General features: G+C 36.4%; 1 protein-coding gene across 2 annotated transcripts in view; it reads right to left on the bottom strand.

Annotated features, from left to right (window-relative positions):
- Positions 1 to 19,703, bottom strand: part of DNER (delta/notch like EGF repeat containing) — a gene marked incomplete at both ends in the record, with an annotated part of 129,319 nt that overhangs the window by 12,313 nt on the left and 97,303 nt on the right. For both annotated transcript variants that reach the window (XM_082487091.1, XM_082487092.1), the window contains 4 exons: positions 821 to 952; positions 2,054 to 2,167; positions 4,616 to 4,738; positions 16,088 to 16,312. In XM_082487091.1, coding sequence (XP_082343217.1) covers positions 821 to 952; positions 2,054 to 2,167; positions 4,616 to 4,738; positions 16,088 to 16,312 — 594 coding nt within the window. The remainder of the gene's footprint in view (positions 1 to 820; positions 953 to 2,053; positions 2,168 to 4,615; positions 4,739 to 16,087; positions 16,313 to 19,703) is intronic.

The following is a 19,703-nucleotide window of genomic DNA, read 5'->3' as shown; positions in this document are numbered from 1 at the left end:
AATACACAGCTAAATTCCCTAGTAAAGACAACACCTGTAGCCCAAGAACAAGACATTAGTGAAATACGAAGTAGCTCCGTGAGCAGCAGAACTAATGAAGCCTAATTTCCATTTTAGCTCTTCCACAGTTGGGCTTCATACTTTCTTCCTCTCATGGACTCTCTACTGCTCCATAAAGGTGCACTTATACTGAAGCTTTTCTCAGTACTAACAAGCGAGATAACACTGGAAACAGCTTCTTTCACTAGACCCACCAATGGAACCTCTCTAAATCTCACTAAATACTTAGGAGATATTTTGTTTTGGACACCTTTACCTTTCTAAGAAATTTGGTGGAAATTGGCCTATGGTTGGAAATGTTATTCCTGAAAAAGTTGGTAAATGCATGCATACACAAGTCACAGCACAATCCTACAGGTCTTGTTTCCTTAGGTAAGCAAGTTCAAAATTGTTTTGCTGAAACTTCACTAGAACTCAGAAGTCAATACAAGTCTTTTTGGATCATGCTTATAGCACTATGGAAGAACACTTTACCCAAGGTGAGTATGAAAGTAAGCTCTGAAGCATAAGCGCAATTAAAAGGCAAACTGCTGTGAGATAGCATCTCTAGCCCAACACATCTCAAAGTAGCATGCCCAGAAACAGAATTTTCTTTCATAGCCACTTTTGAAATCTTATGGCCTAAATTAAAATGCCTTTAACAGAATTTTGATAATTTACAGATGATTCAGAGTATTTGTGCAGATAGGTAAAGACAAATATAAATGTCTTTATTATAATGCATCATTTTTAGAAATTTTTAGAAAGCTGCAAAACTTACGTATTTCGCAGTTTGCACCAACCCATCCATGTGGACAATGGCAGGTGTAACCACCAGGCTGATCTATGCAGGTTCCAGCATGGTGACATGGGTTACTGTCACAGTCATTTACATCAATTTCACAGTCTTCACCTTATATTGGAAAAAAAAACAAACAAACAACAAAACACAAACTTCTATATAGCAGGTACCTCATGGAGCAGGTACATCATCAGTCATTTAATTTGCTGCAAAACACCTTATAGCTCAATAGCATCTTTATTCTCAGAACATCAAAAGTATTCCGTAACTGTTTCAAGAAATAAGTCTCGCGTAGCCTCCAAGAAGGAAACATTATCCTCATTCAACCAGGTGAAAACAAAGTCTGAGGGCTAAGTGACTTGACTAACCTCACCCAGATTATGTATCATTTCTTTAAATATAAATTTCATCCCAAGATAATGTGGTGTAACAATTTATCCTGTATACTCCGAAGTGTTTATGCAGTAATTTAGATAATCAGTGCCTCTGAGAAACAGCCACTGTACAACGGAAAGCTAACTCTTTTCCAAAAAATGCCCTTCAATCAGCACCAGTCAAAAAGCACGATTTGATTTACAAAACAGCTACGAATAGGATTATCTATTACTATCACATTGGCTATTACCTTACATGACTCACAGAGCATCAGGTTGTAAATTCTCTTGACAGCAGGTATTTGGATTACACCAATCATGTCAGTTTAAATACAAGGCCAAAGGACTAAATGGGCTGTTTACCATGAGTCTGAAAGTGTAAATTGATTCATAACAAGCACTTTAGGGCTTTTAGCAATTGCATATTAAGCTAACGGGATGAGTTGTTTCTTCAGCTCGCAGTAACTAAGGTCAGCGTTAAAACATTTTCCAGTTTCAACAGGGTCCAATTAGTATATTGGCTTACCTGGAAGTCTTCAAAATGTTATTTTTAAAATGCGATCTAGTCTCAAGCAGTAAGGTCATCAGGCATGTTAAATAGCTGTTAGCTTAGTGAATTATCTTTAGTAACAAGCTTTTTTGCTGCAAAATTTTTAAAATTCAAAGCAGTTGCAAGTAATAACAAGAACTTTTCATTCTCCCTAAACTGATTACAATTCAGCTAAGTCCAAATTAATCTGTTTCCTTGAAGGGACACAGTCTTACTTGGTATTTGTCATCTTTTGGACACAGTGAACACTGACAACTAGATGTTCTGTGTAACGTACAAATTACTTGCCTGTATATCCAGGTGCACAAATACATGTCGCATTTAGACCTTCGCTGTCACAAGTGCCACCGTTCTGACAGTTGATGTTAACACAAGGATCTTTGTATAATTCACAGTGCCTTCCTGAAAAGGTAAAATTAGTAATTGCCATTAACATGGACTGTACTGACAGCATGAAATCAGCACATGCAATAACTTCACCTGGATGAGCACAATGTGCAGCCTCCAAACCTGTCCCATTAGGCTAATGTCATAAGACTAAAGCCATATATTTTATGGTGGCTAAACTTTACACATATGCCTCCTCTCTGCTCTTCCCACCCACTGACTCTTTGGAATAAAAGAGGTAGGGCAAGTTCTGCTAACAAGAACTGCTGGAGTATCTTTGAAAAACCAATGGTATAATAAAGCATAATCTGATCAGCTATCTAATATTCTTCCATAAATTGTAAATTATAATTGTCTTCAGTAAGAATTTTATGCAATAACTTCTTTAATAATATATTTAAGCATTCTGATGCCTCTCTGACTTTTGCAGGAAAATGAGGAGTATAACTAAGGCAATAAAAAGAGAAATTAATTTACTCAAATGTATAGCTAAAAGTAAATAATTGGGCTGCTCAACTTCATGCCACTACCTTCGCTCTTTGATTCTCAGGTGTAGGCTATGTGAATTCAGCAGCTTCGCCTTGCAGAAGACAGTGCAAGCCATATATATACAAATGTAAATACTGAATGATTGGTGGGACTTCATTTATAACATATCTACTACAGTGAAATTAGCTTCCATTTAAAATACCTGGTTAAATTTATCCATTAACGTAAGGTTTAAGTCTAAATTTAAGTCTTATTAGCATTTTTTGCTTGGGAATGAATCCAAAGTGACCACTTAGGTTTTCCCACTCTTATACTTGTTACAAGAATTTCAACAAACTGAAGAGCAGGACAGAGGTAAAATTACTGACAACGTAGAGTCTTTAGAGAAAAGAGTATGAGAAAGAACAATCCATACAAAAAGGAAGAAATTGGACAAATAATATAAGATGTATGTATACAAGCAAATTTATTTAATGACTGAGCAATTAAAAGGAATGAACTTAGTTCTCTAGCATTCAACTCTGCAGTTATGTACAGCAATGCAAGCTTACATGAGTTATATAAAAACAATCAAGTTAATAGTGATAATTTAAAAAAAATATATAAAACCATTTATTTTAAATATGTACGTATTTTATATATATACACATACACACACGCGTACTCACTTGCCACAGACCTGCTGCAGTCATTTGGCCAGCCTGTCAGTAGCAGAAAGGCAGAGCACTCTAGTCTGAGCATCTGAATACTGAATACTTTAAGCACTGAATACTTTACGTACTGGAATGAAGAAAGCTCAGTAATCAGCAAAAACTGCTTACAGGACCAGGTCCCCTGCTTTCATTTAAAGCAAAATGTGCTGCACACACAGTGCTTTCAGCTGCATGTTCAGGTCGGATGAGAACAGAACATGAAGTCATAACATTATGGTTAAATGCTCTTTAAACTGTCATGAAAAGCTGAGGGTCATTTCCTCACTAGGCCTCTAAAATGATGAATTCTGTATCTATTGTCAAAGAGCAGTGCAATCACCAGCATGAAATACATATTTAGCCTCAAGCAGATGTTAAGTGAGTGTTACTTATCAACACAGATAAGGATTGATATGCTTAATGAGGAAATGCTGGGGTAATGTTCTTTAAAACATAGTCATGCTATGTAAAATATATATTTTTTTGAATACTAACATTATGCTGTGAGCATGTTCTCACAGCATGATTTGAAACAGAATACACAAAAAAGTATCATTTTAGCCTTCCACAGAGGGACACATCACAGACAACAGATACGTGCTGCTCTGTGTAAAGCTGAAATCCACTGCAAGGGAAATGATTTTGTGTAGCTAAACACGTTTTCTGCTCTATTTTCTAAATTACTAAAGAAATTCCAAAGACCGATTCCATTTGAACATATGTAGGAATAGCTGCAGTTGGCATGGGAAAGCAGTCACAGACCTATGACTGTATCTGGGTTTTATGGTCTTCTGAAAGAACAATCAACATAAAACTTCCATTTTTACTCCTTTGTGCTAATCTGTTTCAAATGCTAATCTTTTATTACTATGTTTTTAACTCAATTCACTGGAGAAAATAAATTAAAAAATTATTTGAAAGGGCCTCCATGTAATGGCTCCTAACAATAACTGATGAAAAATTTTATTTAAGAGTTATGCTTTCTTTTAAAAACTCATCACTTTCTAACATATCTTAAAAACAGCAGGAAAAAAGTACACCCCAGAACAGAGAGAAGCCATTTGTCCCTGGACAAGGACATGCGTTCCTCACAGAGCAGCTAAATCTGAACTACTCGTTTGAACAAAGATTATGGGATCAGGATCTACATTGAAGTTTGTTTCCATGAATTTTAGTTGTGGGATTTATTTCTGCTCAGTGGAGGATACTGTATATCTCTGTTTGTAACAGAACCGGCCATGACAACTACATAGAGCAACTCAAAAACCAAACCCCATCCTACCTTCATATTCAGCCAGGCACACGCACTCGTAGCTATTGACGAGGTCTCTGCAGGTGGCTCCGTTCTGGCAGGGTGCAGAAAGGCATTCGTTATATTCCTCTTCACAGTAAAGGCCGTGGTAACCTAAATCACACCAAGAGGAAATAAAACAAGCTATGAAACACATCCCAGTAAAAATTAACAATTATGCAACTATAGACTGTGGGCAGATGCTTGCTAACTGAAATATCCTGTGCAGACAGATCCTTGTTAAGACATTGGTTTTAAGGACATCTTCTCCCCAGGTGAAATTACAGAAAAGATCCCGGAAGCACAATGTTCTGAGCGAAGCCCCTGAGATAAACCACAGCCAGGCTGGCGACCAAGCCCACCAGGAACAATGTGAATAACCACTCTCTGATCGTAAAAAGGAATGAACTAGTGTCAACGTATCTCCTAGCTGCCTCACATCCTTGCATCAAAGCCACCTTTCATCTAAGTGGTGATAATTGTATAACAGCAGTTAGAATGACAATGTATTTTAACTTTAATGCTCTACAATGTCAAAACACTGTGGAAGCATTAAGATACTTAATTTTTACCATATTCCCAAGCTGTAGGCAGGTATTATGGTCTGATTATGCAGACAAAGAAAATAGAAGCACAGGAAAGCTATGAGATCTACTAATGGCCACCGAGTCATTTGTATGAGGTAAGAAATAAGGAGTTAATCCACTTAAAATAGCACTTTTCTCATTATTTAGCGTGTCATACGATCATCAGTCTTAACAGTAGTTGAAATTACTTTCTAGATATAGTGTATCAGGTCAAAGTAGTACCTACTCATAATAAGTAAAAGCATAAATTGGTATAGTGTAGCAGCGGAAATAAACTAGCTGTAATGCTAAAATATGTTTGCCTGATCATGTTGGTTACTTGGTATTAAATATGAAGAATCACATGCCTGGTCATTTTGAAGACTATTATATTTGATACCAAGAAGCTTATTTAATTACTAGGTTACTTTTTTTTTTTAACAGCTTCCTCTTTCTTTTCACTTTTTTTCACTTTTTTTCCCTTTTCTTTCTTTTTTTCTTTTTCTTTCTTAAGGTAGGGGCTTTCCAACTCCAGAAACAATGTCTAAATTTACAGGCAATTAATACATCAACAATAAAAAAAAAAAAAAGAGAATAGATTGGTCATAATGCTTAGTAAGTACAAATAATGCATTTGAATGCACCATAAGCACTGCTTTCAGCCTGACAGACCAGCATTAGCACAGAAGAATTGTAAAACTGCTAGTGTGTTTGACCAATGAAAAAAGAACCAGGCAATTTGCCTGAGTCTTTCTAAATAGTTTCCCCCTTCTTTGGGGGCACAGGGAGTGCTTCATAACTAGCCAAATTACCTTTAGGGGAGGGTTCAGAATTTAATATATTAAATGAAATATGTTCTTAGCTTTTTGAAAGTACAAATAGAAATAGTACATCTCTTTCTACTAAAACATGCATCTTTCATAATGTTTACCCCCTTCTTGGAAATTACAGCAAATAATTGAGTGAGCAGACTTTTGCATTTTCCACATCCCTTCAGTGGTAGCTACGTGCTGCTAATCACTGCAAGTCAGAGCATCCCACCTGGGGCATCACACAGCCTACCTCCCTCTCCAGCAAACCAAAGACCACACAGTTAACATCAACTGAATTGACTAGATAATTAGCACAAATCAGTGCTTCAGATGTTTTAGTAAATGGTTTGGCTTCATGAAACTATAGCACAATCTCTCTTTTACCCATCCATGAAAAGGTGAGGATAGAATATCTAGCCTGTGCTGTTGTCCGCAGAAAACTGAAAACTGTAGACTGGGAATTTTTGTTATTTGTTTTAAACAAAATCTTGCCTCTATTTGTCACCTTTGTTCAATGTTCTTGAAATTTCATTCTGATGAAGGTCTATATTACACATTTAGAAAAGCAGTTTCAAATATGCTTTCATATTAAAAATATTGTTTCACAAAGAACGGTCATACAGAGAAGATATGTCATGGTATGTTAACAATATATGAGAACACTCATCCCACACCCCTACCATGGACTAATTTTGGTTAAATCAGTTAAATATTTAACCTTCTTTATCATAGCTGTTACTCCCCTTGAACTCCTACTAGTGTGATATAATACCACGAACACATACTTGTAATCTATAATATAATACTGTGCATTAGAAGAGTGTTCATGTGCTTTTTAAAATCTTTATTTACTCATTACATATAGCTATAAAAGCAATAGATGAACGAGCATACAATGAACAAAGATGCCATGGGCATGAATAAAGATGCCAGGAAAAAGATCTAAAATACAAAGTTTAGATTCTGCAGTGTGATTGTATTTCTTCAGATAATCTCTATTTAATAGCAAAACTTACAGACATGAAATGAGGGTATCTTTCATAAACAAAGAACCAAAGAGAGGTGCAGATTTTCATCTTAGTAAGTGGTAACCTATATTCACTCTCCTGGTCTAGATTTTCCCCTAAATTCTCACAGAACCAGGAAAAAATGGACAAATGGCACCTCCAGACATCATTTCCACCTCCCTCCCCAACGGGCAATTAAAAATAAAACTGTGTGAAGATATAACAGATGTTAGTACTACACAAGATTTATATGCAATATTATCCATTTGATTTTGCAAAAAAAAATGTCTTTTCATAATAAATAGTTAGTTGGACTAGTAGCCTCTTAAGAAACATTTCCAAAGCACTTTCTCCAAAGCTGTTAGCCAGGCAATACTTAATTAATTATGCTAAATGTTGTGGGGTTTCTTATTAGCCTATGATGAAGTTTCTCTCGCTTACAATGAAGGTAAATATCCTTATGCGGTGACATCTGTAGCCAACATAGAAATCACCAAAAATCAGAAAACTTGAAAGAAAAATAGATGGGAATTCCCTGTGTTGAACACAGATGTAATTAGATATTTTGAGAAAAAAAAAAAAAAAAAGAAGTTTTCCACGTGTTACACGCTTCTCACCTTTCAAAGGGAGCAGAGGGAAATCTGTCACTGAATAGTTGTCTGCTTTCCAAAATCAATACGAACTATCGTATCACCTCCTTAGGTTTAAGACAGCCCACGCTGCCAGACGCTGCACAGACCGAGGGAAAGATACTTTCTCTCTCCACGAGAGGGCAGATCTCGCCCACACACGATTTCACCCTCATCGTCCTCACCCCTGTGCCAGCAGCCTCCTCCTGCTGCAACTGCTGCGACGGAGAAGGTTCTGCTGGGGGAGCAGGTCCCGAGGGAACGGCGCGGGTCTTCTCATGGAGCCAAGAGGCAACATCACTCTTAACAAGCGTTTCTCTTTGTATTACTACTTTTGAATTATACTCACATATAAACCATGCATTATGCTGAATTCATATATATATCCTCAAGACCACATAAATAACTTTTATGTTTTCATAAATGAATTTAGATGGAAACAGGAGAATTTTCTAGATAACTTCAGAATAACAGACTCTAGTGTAGTCACTTCCTCTCTTTCTACTAACATTATGATTCTGCTGCTTTTAAGTTCACAAGCGACGCCTAATACAGCTATTTGCATCTTTTGTGGTATAACATTTCTGTGGACATATTCAGAAAGAAAGAAACAATACCTACATTAACAGCATTTCTCCAGCTGCTCTGTTCTGAGCAGGGGAAAAAAAAAAAAAAAACAAAACATTGGGCACTGCAGCTTCAGAAAGGGTAACTAATATATCAAACCTGTTTTTTTCCAGGTCACTAGAAATTGGATATGCCTTCAATAACATCACCTTCATGAACTCAAACAGAACTTGCCAGTGATGGTCCCATTCTGATGTGCTCTCTTCAGAGACTGGGGAAGATAGGGAAGCTAAAAAAAAACCCAAACCAAACTAAAATAAAGATGTCCCTATGTTATCTATCCTCCCTCTATGTGACTGTCCTTCTGCCTGGTCTTTACAAGGGCATGGACAGATCTGTTGCCACTCTCCTCTGGATTCCCAAGTCTTTCTTTCTCTTTCTTAAGCAACAGGGAGGCTGCCTTGAAGAGGCCAGGATATTTGCCAGATGCTCTCTGGTGTGGTCTTCAGACAGCTACATGCCGAGGTCGCTCTTTGCACAGGGCTATGTTAAAAACTGCAAAGGGAGAAAACATGAAAGAGAACACATAATCTGTGTCACCCAGGCTGATGAGAAGCCATGGGTTTATGTCAAAGCCTTTGAGAGCAGTTGACAGAGCAAAAGACACAGCAGTGCTTGTCACCTTCTTGAGAATATCTGAACTATCAGGTTAACAAAAGAGAGAGAGAGGGATAAGCTTACTATTCCCTTTATAAATCAATAAAAAAAAAAAAAAAACAAAATTGAAAGCTTTTGAGGCTTTCTTAGACTCTAGCTCCTCAACAGTGACTCCCTAGGCTTTTCCACACTTAACACTTTGGCAAATCAAGGCAGCAGGACAAAAATCCCATCTTTATGGGAAGGCATAATGGGATACAATGCAAGAGAGCTCTATTTTGCAGGGAACAGCATCAGTTCATACATGGCTGCTCACTAAAACAGTTGCGTGTTATATAGTCAAGAAGTAAATGTGTTCAGTTAAAGTCTGAGCTTATACAGCAATTAAATAAGGGAGAGAAGAGCTGCTCCAGATGGCAGGATGGTAGGAAGGCATGCTTACCAGCCACGGCCAGATTGTGTGGAGGGTTGTCTTAACGTAGAAGTGGAAACAAGATGAGGAAACAGAGGCAATAAAGGGCTCACAGACAGTTTAGAACTGGAATTAACCTAAAGCCACTTCTGCCAGAGCTTGCATTTCCTGCCCTGTTCCAAAATGTGGGAAGAGACAGAGAAAAGAAAAATTGCTACTGCTACATATAAATGTTGCACTTGCCTCTGCAAAGGCACTGAGATAAACCTGCGCTCCTATAACCATCTATTAAGCTACATGAGCAAAAAATCAAGTGCAGAGGAAACATACTCTACAGTACTGCCTCTGAAGTTGACACCACTCTTCATACCCTGTGGAATTTTTTCTGACACTCCTCTTCCCCCCCTTCCCAATGTTCTATATGTGCTGTCATATATATTTATAAAGTAGAGGGCAGGTGTTAATGTCTGTACATGTGCTTTGCAGTGTCAAACTCCATACCCCTATGCCTTGAAGAAAGCCAAATGCAGAAGTTTGCTGTGATATTAAGTTATTCAATTTCTAGATAGATTTCTTCTTTTGGGACCAGACAAAATTTAAAAGACTATGTTAAATATTTCCATTTGGAATTGATAACAGCAGCTCTATTAAAATAATGGAGCCTAAAGAGGGGAAAAGTTTAAGAGGAGAAGAAACTGCTTTGGGATTCAGGGCTTAAATAAACATTCTATGAACAGACACAATGGGATCCCACTGATTTCATGAACCGTCCTCTAGATGAGAAATCCAACACATACACACAAGAATTTTTATCAAGATTAGTTCTTTAACATGGGCTAAGCATGAAAACATATCACAAATGATGAATCTAGTGTCCAAATACTGGGTATTTCTTTGTTATCTGTAAAGGGCCAGGTGATAAGTATTAGTAATTCAGGTGTGTAAGCATAGAGTTAAAGATTTAAAGGTAAAGTTTCATGTGCAATTGAAAAATCACACACATAACACAAAGTAGGTATTGTTGCATAGACTTTTGAATTCCACAGAGCCCTCTTAGCACACATTTGAAAAATAAGCATATTCAACTGAGAAATAACTTGCACATTTTTTTCCCTCCATTCTGGAAATGGGAACATTCAAAAGTATTAGACTGCTTTCCAAGTTAACTTATACAAATTAGCTTTTCTATACAAGCTATTAGATGACGTAGGTTATCCTTAACAACGCTCACAATGAAAGCCAAAACACAAAAAAATCAGTAGTAAATGCCTGGTTATGTGTGTTCCACAAATTGTGCAGACATACAAGTATAATAACTATTATTTATCATTCTTCAAATCTGTACTGGCCAAAAAAGCATGGAAACCAAACTGCCTACCACCAAGCAAGGAGACTTTCACAGACTTTGGGCTAAATGGAACCATAAAATTCCTCTCCTGTTTAATTTTTGAGGCAGAAGTACCACAGATGAAAATCCAGCTGACATTATGCCTCCTAGTAGAAACAGTGTGTAAAGGAAAGATGGCATTCAGGTCACACATAAGTGAAACTCTGTAGCACTTTGCTTCTGTAATAAGAAATTATATCCTCTGTCAAATACCTCAAAAAAAGAGAACATGGCATCCTAGAACTGAACAAAACAAAAAAAAAAAGTGGCAGGTTCTAAAGTTTTTAAAGCAGTATGTTTCAGATACACCATATAATCAATATAGAAGAGAGTTCTAAAGTGTCATTTAATAAACTTACCATTAACATATATATAAAAAAAAATGTATATGAATTCAGGGATGTGTCTGAAAATGAAACACTCCTGTACAAAGAACTCAGTAGTCTAGGAGCTGGGACACAGATGCTGAAAGCCTGCAAGCCAGAAAGCCTCAGGGTCAAGTGGCAGAAATCATTTCTTTCCTCCTAATGTATGGTAATATCTTTATGTATTTCAGTATGTTTATTATTAGTCCTTAATAATGTTACTAAACCGCACACAAATTTTATTCATCCACTTTACAAGTAATTGTAACAGAGACCATCAAAGTCTCTGCAGGCAAAATTTTAAATAGGTTCCAGCTTTTTAATATATCAGAGACGTAACTCATCCACCCTATCAAACTGCTTTGTGACGAAGATACCAAAAATGTGTTAGGCCATGCTCTGTATTCACTACTTTAGGGGGCTTTTTAGGAATTGGAACAAGTTTAATAGCTCATCTGCCTTACACGCAATAAGTACTCAAATAAGTACTCAAACCACTGACAAAGTGTTTATTATGATGCCTTCTAAATGCTGGTCTACTAAGAAGTTGACTCCTATTTGTCTACTATGCCTTTAAGTCATGAGCAAAGTCTCAAAGTAATTGGTCCAAATCCTGCTACTAAGGTTAAAAAAAAAAGAAAAATTAAAAAACCCATAATGGTATGTTCATAACAATGAAAAGGCATAACAGAAGAAAACAAACAATTCTGACTATTCCTACCTTACTACCACTTAGGTGCAGTTCTTTAATGATCTTTTGAAATGAGTTATCCAAGTTTTTAAATTACTGACAGATTAATGACAAAGTTGATATGAAGTGAGTAATATTATTTGTGGAGACAAGTCCTTCTAAAAGAAGTTGTCATTTTCAAAAGTGAAGTTTACAGTAGTCTACACATTTTTTTGGAAAGAGAACTTGCTTTTTTAAATAATTCCCATTAAATTTTACACGTGGAGCAACACAAAAGAGTTCAGTTAAGGAAGTACCATATATGGTCTCAGATACAACCTCTAGGGCTTCTCATCTGGCTAACTTTTAAATACACAAATATTATTTAAATAAAAATAAGTTTCTATAACATGAGACATGTGAGACTACTTTTAAGTCCTGTGCGACACAGAATTAATTTGAATAAAGCTAACCAAATACTTCTAATCAAGTTAAGGTGACAAATTTCAGAAAAATAGCTTTTATTTGCCCAAGAATATTTAACCAGCTTTTTGTTGTTTGAACCACAGGCAAAGAACATGCTGAAGAAGATTAAAATTTCCCTGGCCTACTTGGAAAAAGAAATGCCCAGTTTTTCCTAGCATGGACGACTTAGGAACGGGCACTCACGCTGGACAGCTCCTGATACTCCACTTTGGAAACCGGATCCCTATTTATACTAGAAATGTAGAAGAAATTCTTTTTTACACTAGTTGGGAAATTCAAGTTTCTGTTGACTTGATGTATCTTCCCATCATGTATACAAGGGTAGAATATCTCCTTTTGTGTTCCAATTTCTATAATTCGAAGCATTTGAATCTTGACAGTTCTTTTTGGAACTTCCCAGAGCATACACAGCATTGGTAATCTTAAAAAAAAGCTCTTCATCAATCTCTGGTTTTTGCAGTCAACTGTGGTTTCAGTCGTATATTTAAAACCACCTAAAGATCAAAACCACATCAATACATTTTGATCGCTTTCCTTCTTGCCCATCATTAGGCAGCTCCTCATCTGAATAGCTTCTCCATCCTCTGTCGAGAATTTTCTTGGCCATGCCCAAACTGCTTGTACCATTCAATAGCTAGAAAAACAGCAGTTTTCTTTCATGAATCTGAACAAGTTAACAAAATACTTGCTAGCCAGTCAAGGAATAGGTTGATGCTGCCAAGTAACTCTCATATTCCTACCTGATGAGTGCTTTTAATTTCAAACTTTTTTTCCCCTGTTCACTCCCTCGGCCATTTAGTCCTTTGGGGGCTGGGTGAGGAGAATATCCAAAATGAAGGTGTAAATATTAAACTGTCAAATTCTCAGTTCTAAAAATGAATTTCGGAAAAGAGCACCTGGCAATTTCAACTACCCGCAATCAAAAAGATATTTTGTCAGACATGAAACTAATTATCAACTGATATGAATTCTAGTTTGTGCTCTCGATAAGACAGGATATGCTAGCTCTATTTAAATATGATTAGGCCTGTTACTCTTCATCTCAATACCCAATCCTTTTCTCTAAGGATTCCTCTATTATGCAAATGAACAGCAAAGCAATTAAACACTTCAAAAAGGAAGACTGAAAATCTGTAATGAAAGAATTATCATCTTCACCTCCTGAAATATATAAAACAAACCACATGTTAGGAAATACTCTTCTATACTACACAATGCCATTCTTCTGGTTCAGATGCAAACTGCCCACACCATTCCCACAAACATCTGAGCAGAAAACATTTGAGGTCACTTAAACATCTGGACGTATCATGCCACAAAAAAACTACCTACCCTCTGGTTTCTGAAAAGCTGCAAGCAGAATAATTGAGGATGCTTCCCGAAAACCTGTCCGTCAAACGGAAGCTCTTTCTTTCTTTTATATAAGTTAATACATCTCCATGGTTAAAGCTCCTACATGAGATTCTTAATATCCTGTATGTATAAATTCACATCTGCTGGACAACAAATGATTTATGAGATAACAGTATTATGGTATTACCTGAATTTTACTTTCATATTTTTCTCCTTTATAAAGAGGTATGTAATTTAATTACAAATCTGTCAAATCCAAAGTATAAATTTCCACTACCTTCTGTTTATTTGTGAGTACCACTCCAAAACAACAACAACTCATGGTCCTTTGTGTCTCTAAATAGCAGCGATTAATTCTCACACCTTCTAAAAGTGCAGCATTAGTAGATTTCATTACAAACTCCCCATTCCACAAATAAAACTAATTCGTTCTGGTGGAGAAACAACTCAACACAAAATGCACAGAAGGTTAGTGTTTTCTATACCAGTTAAATTCAGACCTATCAGAATCAATGTAAGAAAGCTAGACCGCCTAGAAAAGTTAGGACTACTCACTGAACTCAGTTCCAAAAATTACCTTTTTCAACAGGCTTTATAAAATTTCATCAAAACAGGCTTCGCTCTTATATCATTCTCTGGATCAGGACAACTGTATTATATGCACACAAGCTTTTTAACTGCGCCAAGTACTATATAGCCAGTTGTCTAACCTATTATCAAAAGCATCTTCATTTCAAAAATCAAAACACACTGCAAGAAGAAAATTTCAATAAAACTGTGAAACAACAAAACCGTGTTGTGGCCTCCCTCTCAGGATAGCATATATCCATAAGAATCTTGCTACACACAACATGATGCCTTACGCGGAGGTATTCATAATGCTGAAACCCGTTCTTCCCACATTTATTGATTTAATGAGTGATGGCTTGTTGTCAAAAATGAATCCATTATTCCTACGAAGTGATGAATGCTCTCATCCTTAAGCAGTTTCAAACTTTACTCTCAACATTTGGAATTTTCTTGAAGATCGCATGCATCATTTACTGAAAGCAAAGCTTTGAAGTGTGCACTTAATATCCCATCCAAGACAAAGACATTAGCTGGTAACTCTTGTGTCTTCAGGAATCTCTCTTCAGATGAGATACCAGTTTTATGGGCTACAGAGTCTTAGATAAAAGCTCACTCTTCAAGGAAAATAGAAGCATTCTCTGTGTTTCACCTTGCTTTAAAGCTATAAGAAGCAGAAGGAGTGACATCTTTCTTCCTCAAAATGCCAATAATACATGGAAGTAAAATTAAATTGTTATTTTACTCTCTTTTTGTCCTATGCCTGACTAGCCTAATCTGAAGTGTTCTAAGAACAGACTGTGGGCTTCTTTCTAGGGAGAAAAAGGAGAAAATTCTTTTTGGAAGAGAATGAAGGTGACTTCTTTCTATGCACAGGCCAAAAAGAAAACATCTGGATGTGTCACTAATGTTCAGACTCACCACCTATAGGAGTGCTTGCCTACTTCAGGCGAAACCCTTGTGATTGATAGGATACCTCCACATCCTCACATCCTGCTAACTGAGAAGGAAGGAAAAAGAGCAGGGGAATTGCAACTGGTTTCCCACAGGCAAGGCAAACAGCAGGAACTGCACAGAACAACATGCACGTCACAGCGTTATGTATATGTAGAGCTACTAACTATCCAATATCACTCCTTAGCTTATCCCTTGTACTACCAGTAGGGATTTATTTTCCCCTTAACTTCTGCAGTTTTCAAGTTTATAGCTTCATAGGAATAGACGTTTTTTAAGAAGTGCCAAAATTATTCACATGAAAACAAAAATTACTGGTTTTCACTTTGTGTTAAAGCAGTAGTGGATGTGCAGCACAAGATATCATTCACTCTAACTGCAGCTTCACCTATTAATTACCATTGCTGAAAAGTATAAAGGGAGCTATAAGCACCCCAATATTCTATTACATTGGTACAACAAGCAAAAAATCTAGAGCTAAGCAAACTATAAGCCAGACAGCATGCACTGTTAGGCTTCATTATCAAACAGTTATCAGCTGATTCTACTAACTATGCTCACCTACACAGCATTACTGGAACTTCTGAAAAGAGACAATTTATGTAAACATGGGTGGCAGAACTAAACCCTTTGAGGTAACCAATTCTTTTTTCCTTCTCTTCCTTTGTTCAGCTACCTTGTTTTCTTCCACTCTGTCCCAAATGATCAGTGTCACGTTTTCCATTCTCTCTACCAAATTTTGTAATTTCAGTGACATTGATACATCACCTTAAAAAGATATATACTGCAGATCACGGTTTTATAATAGATCTGTAAATATCAACCAAGCCATATGGATATCAGTGGGTATTTTCAGTGCTCAATCTGCAATTTTTGATTTTCCAAATGTAATGTGTAGATTCCTATCATTACTCTACACAGACAGAACATCTGCTTAATGTATTTTATATACTGAAAAGAAAAAAAGGAAGTATATGTTGGACTCTACATATAAAAATACTAGATTTACAAAACATGTAACTGGTACAAACCAGGGATACAGAGGCATTTGTAGCTGGTTCCAACACTGCGACAAATGCCATGTGCACAAGGATTCAGAGCGCAGAAGTCAATCAGCTGAGCACATGTAGGGCCTGTAAATCCAGGACTACAACTGCAGGAGAAGGCAAGTCTATCTGCATAACAGGTTCCATTGTTCTGGCAGGGAGATGACGCACAAGGGTCTATTTTGTCTTCACAAGAGGTTCCTAAAAACCCTGAAAGAAGTAAATGGTTTTGATAAGTAAACATTCTGGTATGTATACAATTTTAATAACTAAAGGAAGTTTAAAGTAAGCCATTGACATATCTATCCATTTTTTTTATTCTATGAAAATTACAAAAATACAGACTTTCTATATAAATTAAACTCTAATTTTACCCATTAACAAGGTATGATACAAGATGTTTTAGGTAGAATCATGCTATCACACGATTAAGGCAGTGAAGTGCAAAAATATTGAATCTGACAGTGTTTATCCACTTTATGAAATGTGTCCGGCTAGAAAAGCAGAAGACATTTTCTAAAGATCAGGAACAGACTAGCCTGGAAAAAAGAGAAAAACCAAAACTGTCCTTTTTTTAATTTTTCTTTCTGCATTTGTTAATAACAACAACCTCTAAAGCAGCACATGACTTTACTTGAGCTTCAATAATTTAAAAGATTACCTTTTACAAGAACATTCTTCTTATTAGCAGGGGAGACAACGATTTATTGAAGCAACACCACGTAAAAATTAAACATAAAGAAAAGGATATCCTTGCAAGAGAGCTGTTTTGATCAGATGTAGAAAATAGTAACATTTAAACAAATTGCAGTATACTAACTATAGTTTTTATCACATACATGTAGGTCACATATATAGCCATGTGAAGCATGGCTATTGTACCGAAAGCAAGTCAGAAAAGAACATTGACATTCTAGCACCCCTCCAAATAAAAGAGCAAGCTGTTCTTTTGATTCAACTCTAATATTTCTTGATGAGTATTTGGTGCATTCATACAGACCACCACTTTTCAGGCTCAAAATTCCCTGGAATATCTTGCATTGTCAAGCAGCTCGTAAAATTACAATACACTAATCACTGGGAATGAGAAATTAGGAGCAAAAGAGGCCAGCCTCCACTCAAGACCCATCAAGCCAACTTTACCAATCGACTCCAATAGAAAGTGTAAACCACTGCAGTTGTGCCAATCTAAAAGACAAAGAACAGACCACATTGGCACTGCTACCCAGGAGAGTGTAACAACATTTCAGACACCAAAGAAAATAAGTAAATGCATGAAAAACTATTCTAGGATTTGGAAAATATTCCATCAGAAAGACAGAAAGACAAATTTAAAAAACAAAAAACAGCAACAAAAACAAACCCACAAAACACAAAATGTGCCCGATGGTGAAAGAAAGGATCAAGATGGAGGAGATGTTTCAGTTATACAGCAGCCTGCCAGCAACTCAGAGCATGAAAACAATGACAGGTGACACTTTGGATTAACGCTTAATATTGAAATCTTATCCCTGTTGGAACGAAGCAGATTTTTGGCCTTACTTCTACAGTTTTCCTATCTATAAAGTCTTGCTGCTGGATTAAAAGTAGATGATATATTAGAAGTGAATCCCTATATTGTATAAAGCTCATGATGAATACCAAAAGTGAGACCAAATACCGCATTCAATACATACTTTACAGCATCTCATTATCTTTTACTGACTCGGTAAATATTTTTGTTCTAAACAATGTCATTCCACATTTCCAGCAAGGTACAATTCATTAGGAAATAGTTTTGAGTTTATTTTGATAGATGTGTTACTTTCAGGGCATTTTGATTTTCTTTTCTATTTATTCATAATTCACATTCAGGTGAGTTAAACTGTAACTTTGTTTAACTGTAGTTCTAGCACTGTAATCATGAGTTGGCATTTCTGAAAACAAGTGCATAAGAAATAGATTAATTTACATTTTAAAGTATAACAAAAAACCCCAAACATTTACTAAAAGGTTTAAATCCTATAGTTTGCTCTTGATCGGTTAGATTTGTTGAAAACCTGGGCCAGAAAGATCTAGGGAACTGAGCACTATCTGTCAACTTGACTGAGCTCCAAGATTTAAGAGTGAGGGCTGAGATAATCAGCCTAAAGATGTTAAAGTTTCCAACACACACACACAAAAAAAGGAGACCAACAATTAATTTTAAATATCCTAAGGGCTTCTTCAAGGAAACAAACTCCATCTTTTACAAATCCACAAAAACTCAGTGAACTCCTACAGAAAGAAAGGAAAATAGATATTAAAGATGAGTAACCCACACAAAGTGTACTACGGGGATCTACTCAGAGAATTAACAAAACTTAGACTATTGTAACTAAGAAAAAAATGGAAAGGCCACAACTGCCCTGTGAGTTCCAGACAAAACCAGGATATTCTTGGGCACTGTTGGCAGCAGGATTTTAGGAGCATCCTCAAAATATTAGGCACTGGGCAAACGACTTAAAAAGCCACATTTCCCTCACACATTCATAAATCTTATGCCAGAGCTATGGAATGAAAAACAAAGAAAAAATAATCAAATTAACAACAACAAAAAAAAAAGTAATAAAAAGGAAACAACGTACAGATTGAACTTTTAACAGTATAGTCATAAGTAACTCGGCAATAGACCAGAAAAGAAAAGCAGGTCTGGCAGGGCACAGGCAAAGAACAGGCAAGAGCCTTCTGTTCTTTCCATTTGGCTATCCTGTGGCTCTGATGGCTTCATGGGCTTTATCAGGACCACCTGCAAACCAGCGTTGAAGGAGGAGAGCTTAAAAATAGATATTATGGGATCTTGTATTAGAAGTCCCTCCTGTAGGTGATAACTGCATAACCATCAGAAACTGAAAAGAATGGAAACCCTAAAATCAAGAATCTAATTCCAGCAATGGTTTGCTGACAAATTATAAAAGCCTGTTATCATAAAATCACAGACAGATTTGAAAGAATCTGCAAGGGCTTTTAACTATTACTAGGAGGAGATGAGCCAATGAGTCTGGTGAAATCTCTACACTAACTCTGAAACCAGATTAGAAAGGCTCAAGGAGGTCTGAGGTCACACAATGATACTAATGCTGCTCCACTACAACCTTTGCAATAATCTTCCCTACAAAGAGACGCTTACTGCCAGATGGCTAATGTTTCAAGTGACAAAGCACTTCAAGAACATATGCAGGTTTAAAATACGCTAAAACATGTTGCCCTTGTGCTATCTTTGACTGCACTGTGAAATGTGTTTAGTTGACTCTGGAAGTTTAAATCTTATGTATGAGTTAAATATCCAAAAATATTCAAAGGAACAGTAGTTACACATCTGAATTGAAGATCTATTATCTGAATTGAAGATCTATTACTTTGGCATTTCTGAATATACATTTAAGTCCATATCAATAAAATTGTTGAAAACAAATAATGCAATCAATAAATTCAAAAATCAAATTCAGAGGTGTATTGATTGAAAACAGAATCCAATGCTGGAGAAAAAAAAAACATCGGGATTATTTATCTGCAGATAAATATCCCGTGAACTGTTCTTCAGCCAGCTAGTGCAAACCCAACCCTGCATCTAGGTCATTAT

Source organism: Vanellus vanellus, assembly GCF_965231255.1.
Source record: "Vanellus vanellus genome assembly, chromosome: 8".
Lineage (NCBI taxonomy): Eukaryota > Metazoa > Chordata > Aves > Charadriiformes > Charadriidae > Vanellus > Vanellus vanellus.
The sequence above is the reverse complement of the archived record's forward strand: the minus strand, read 5'-3'. Positions and strand labels throughout refer to the sequence as shown.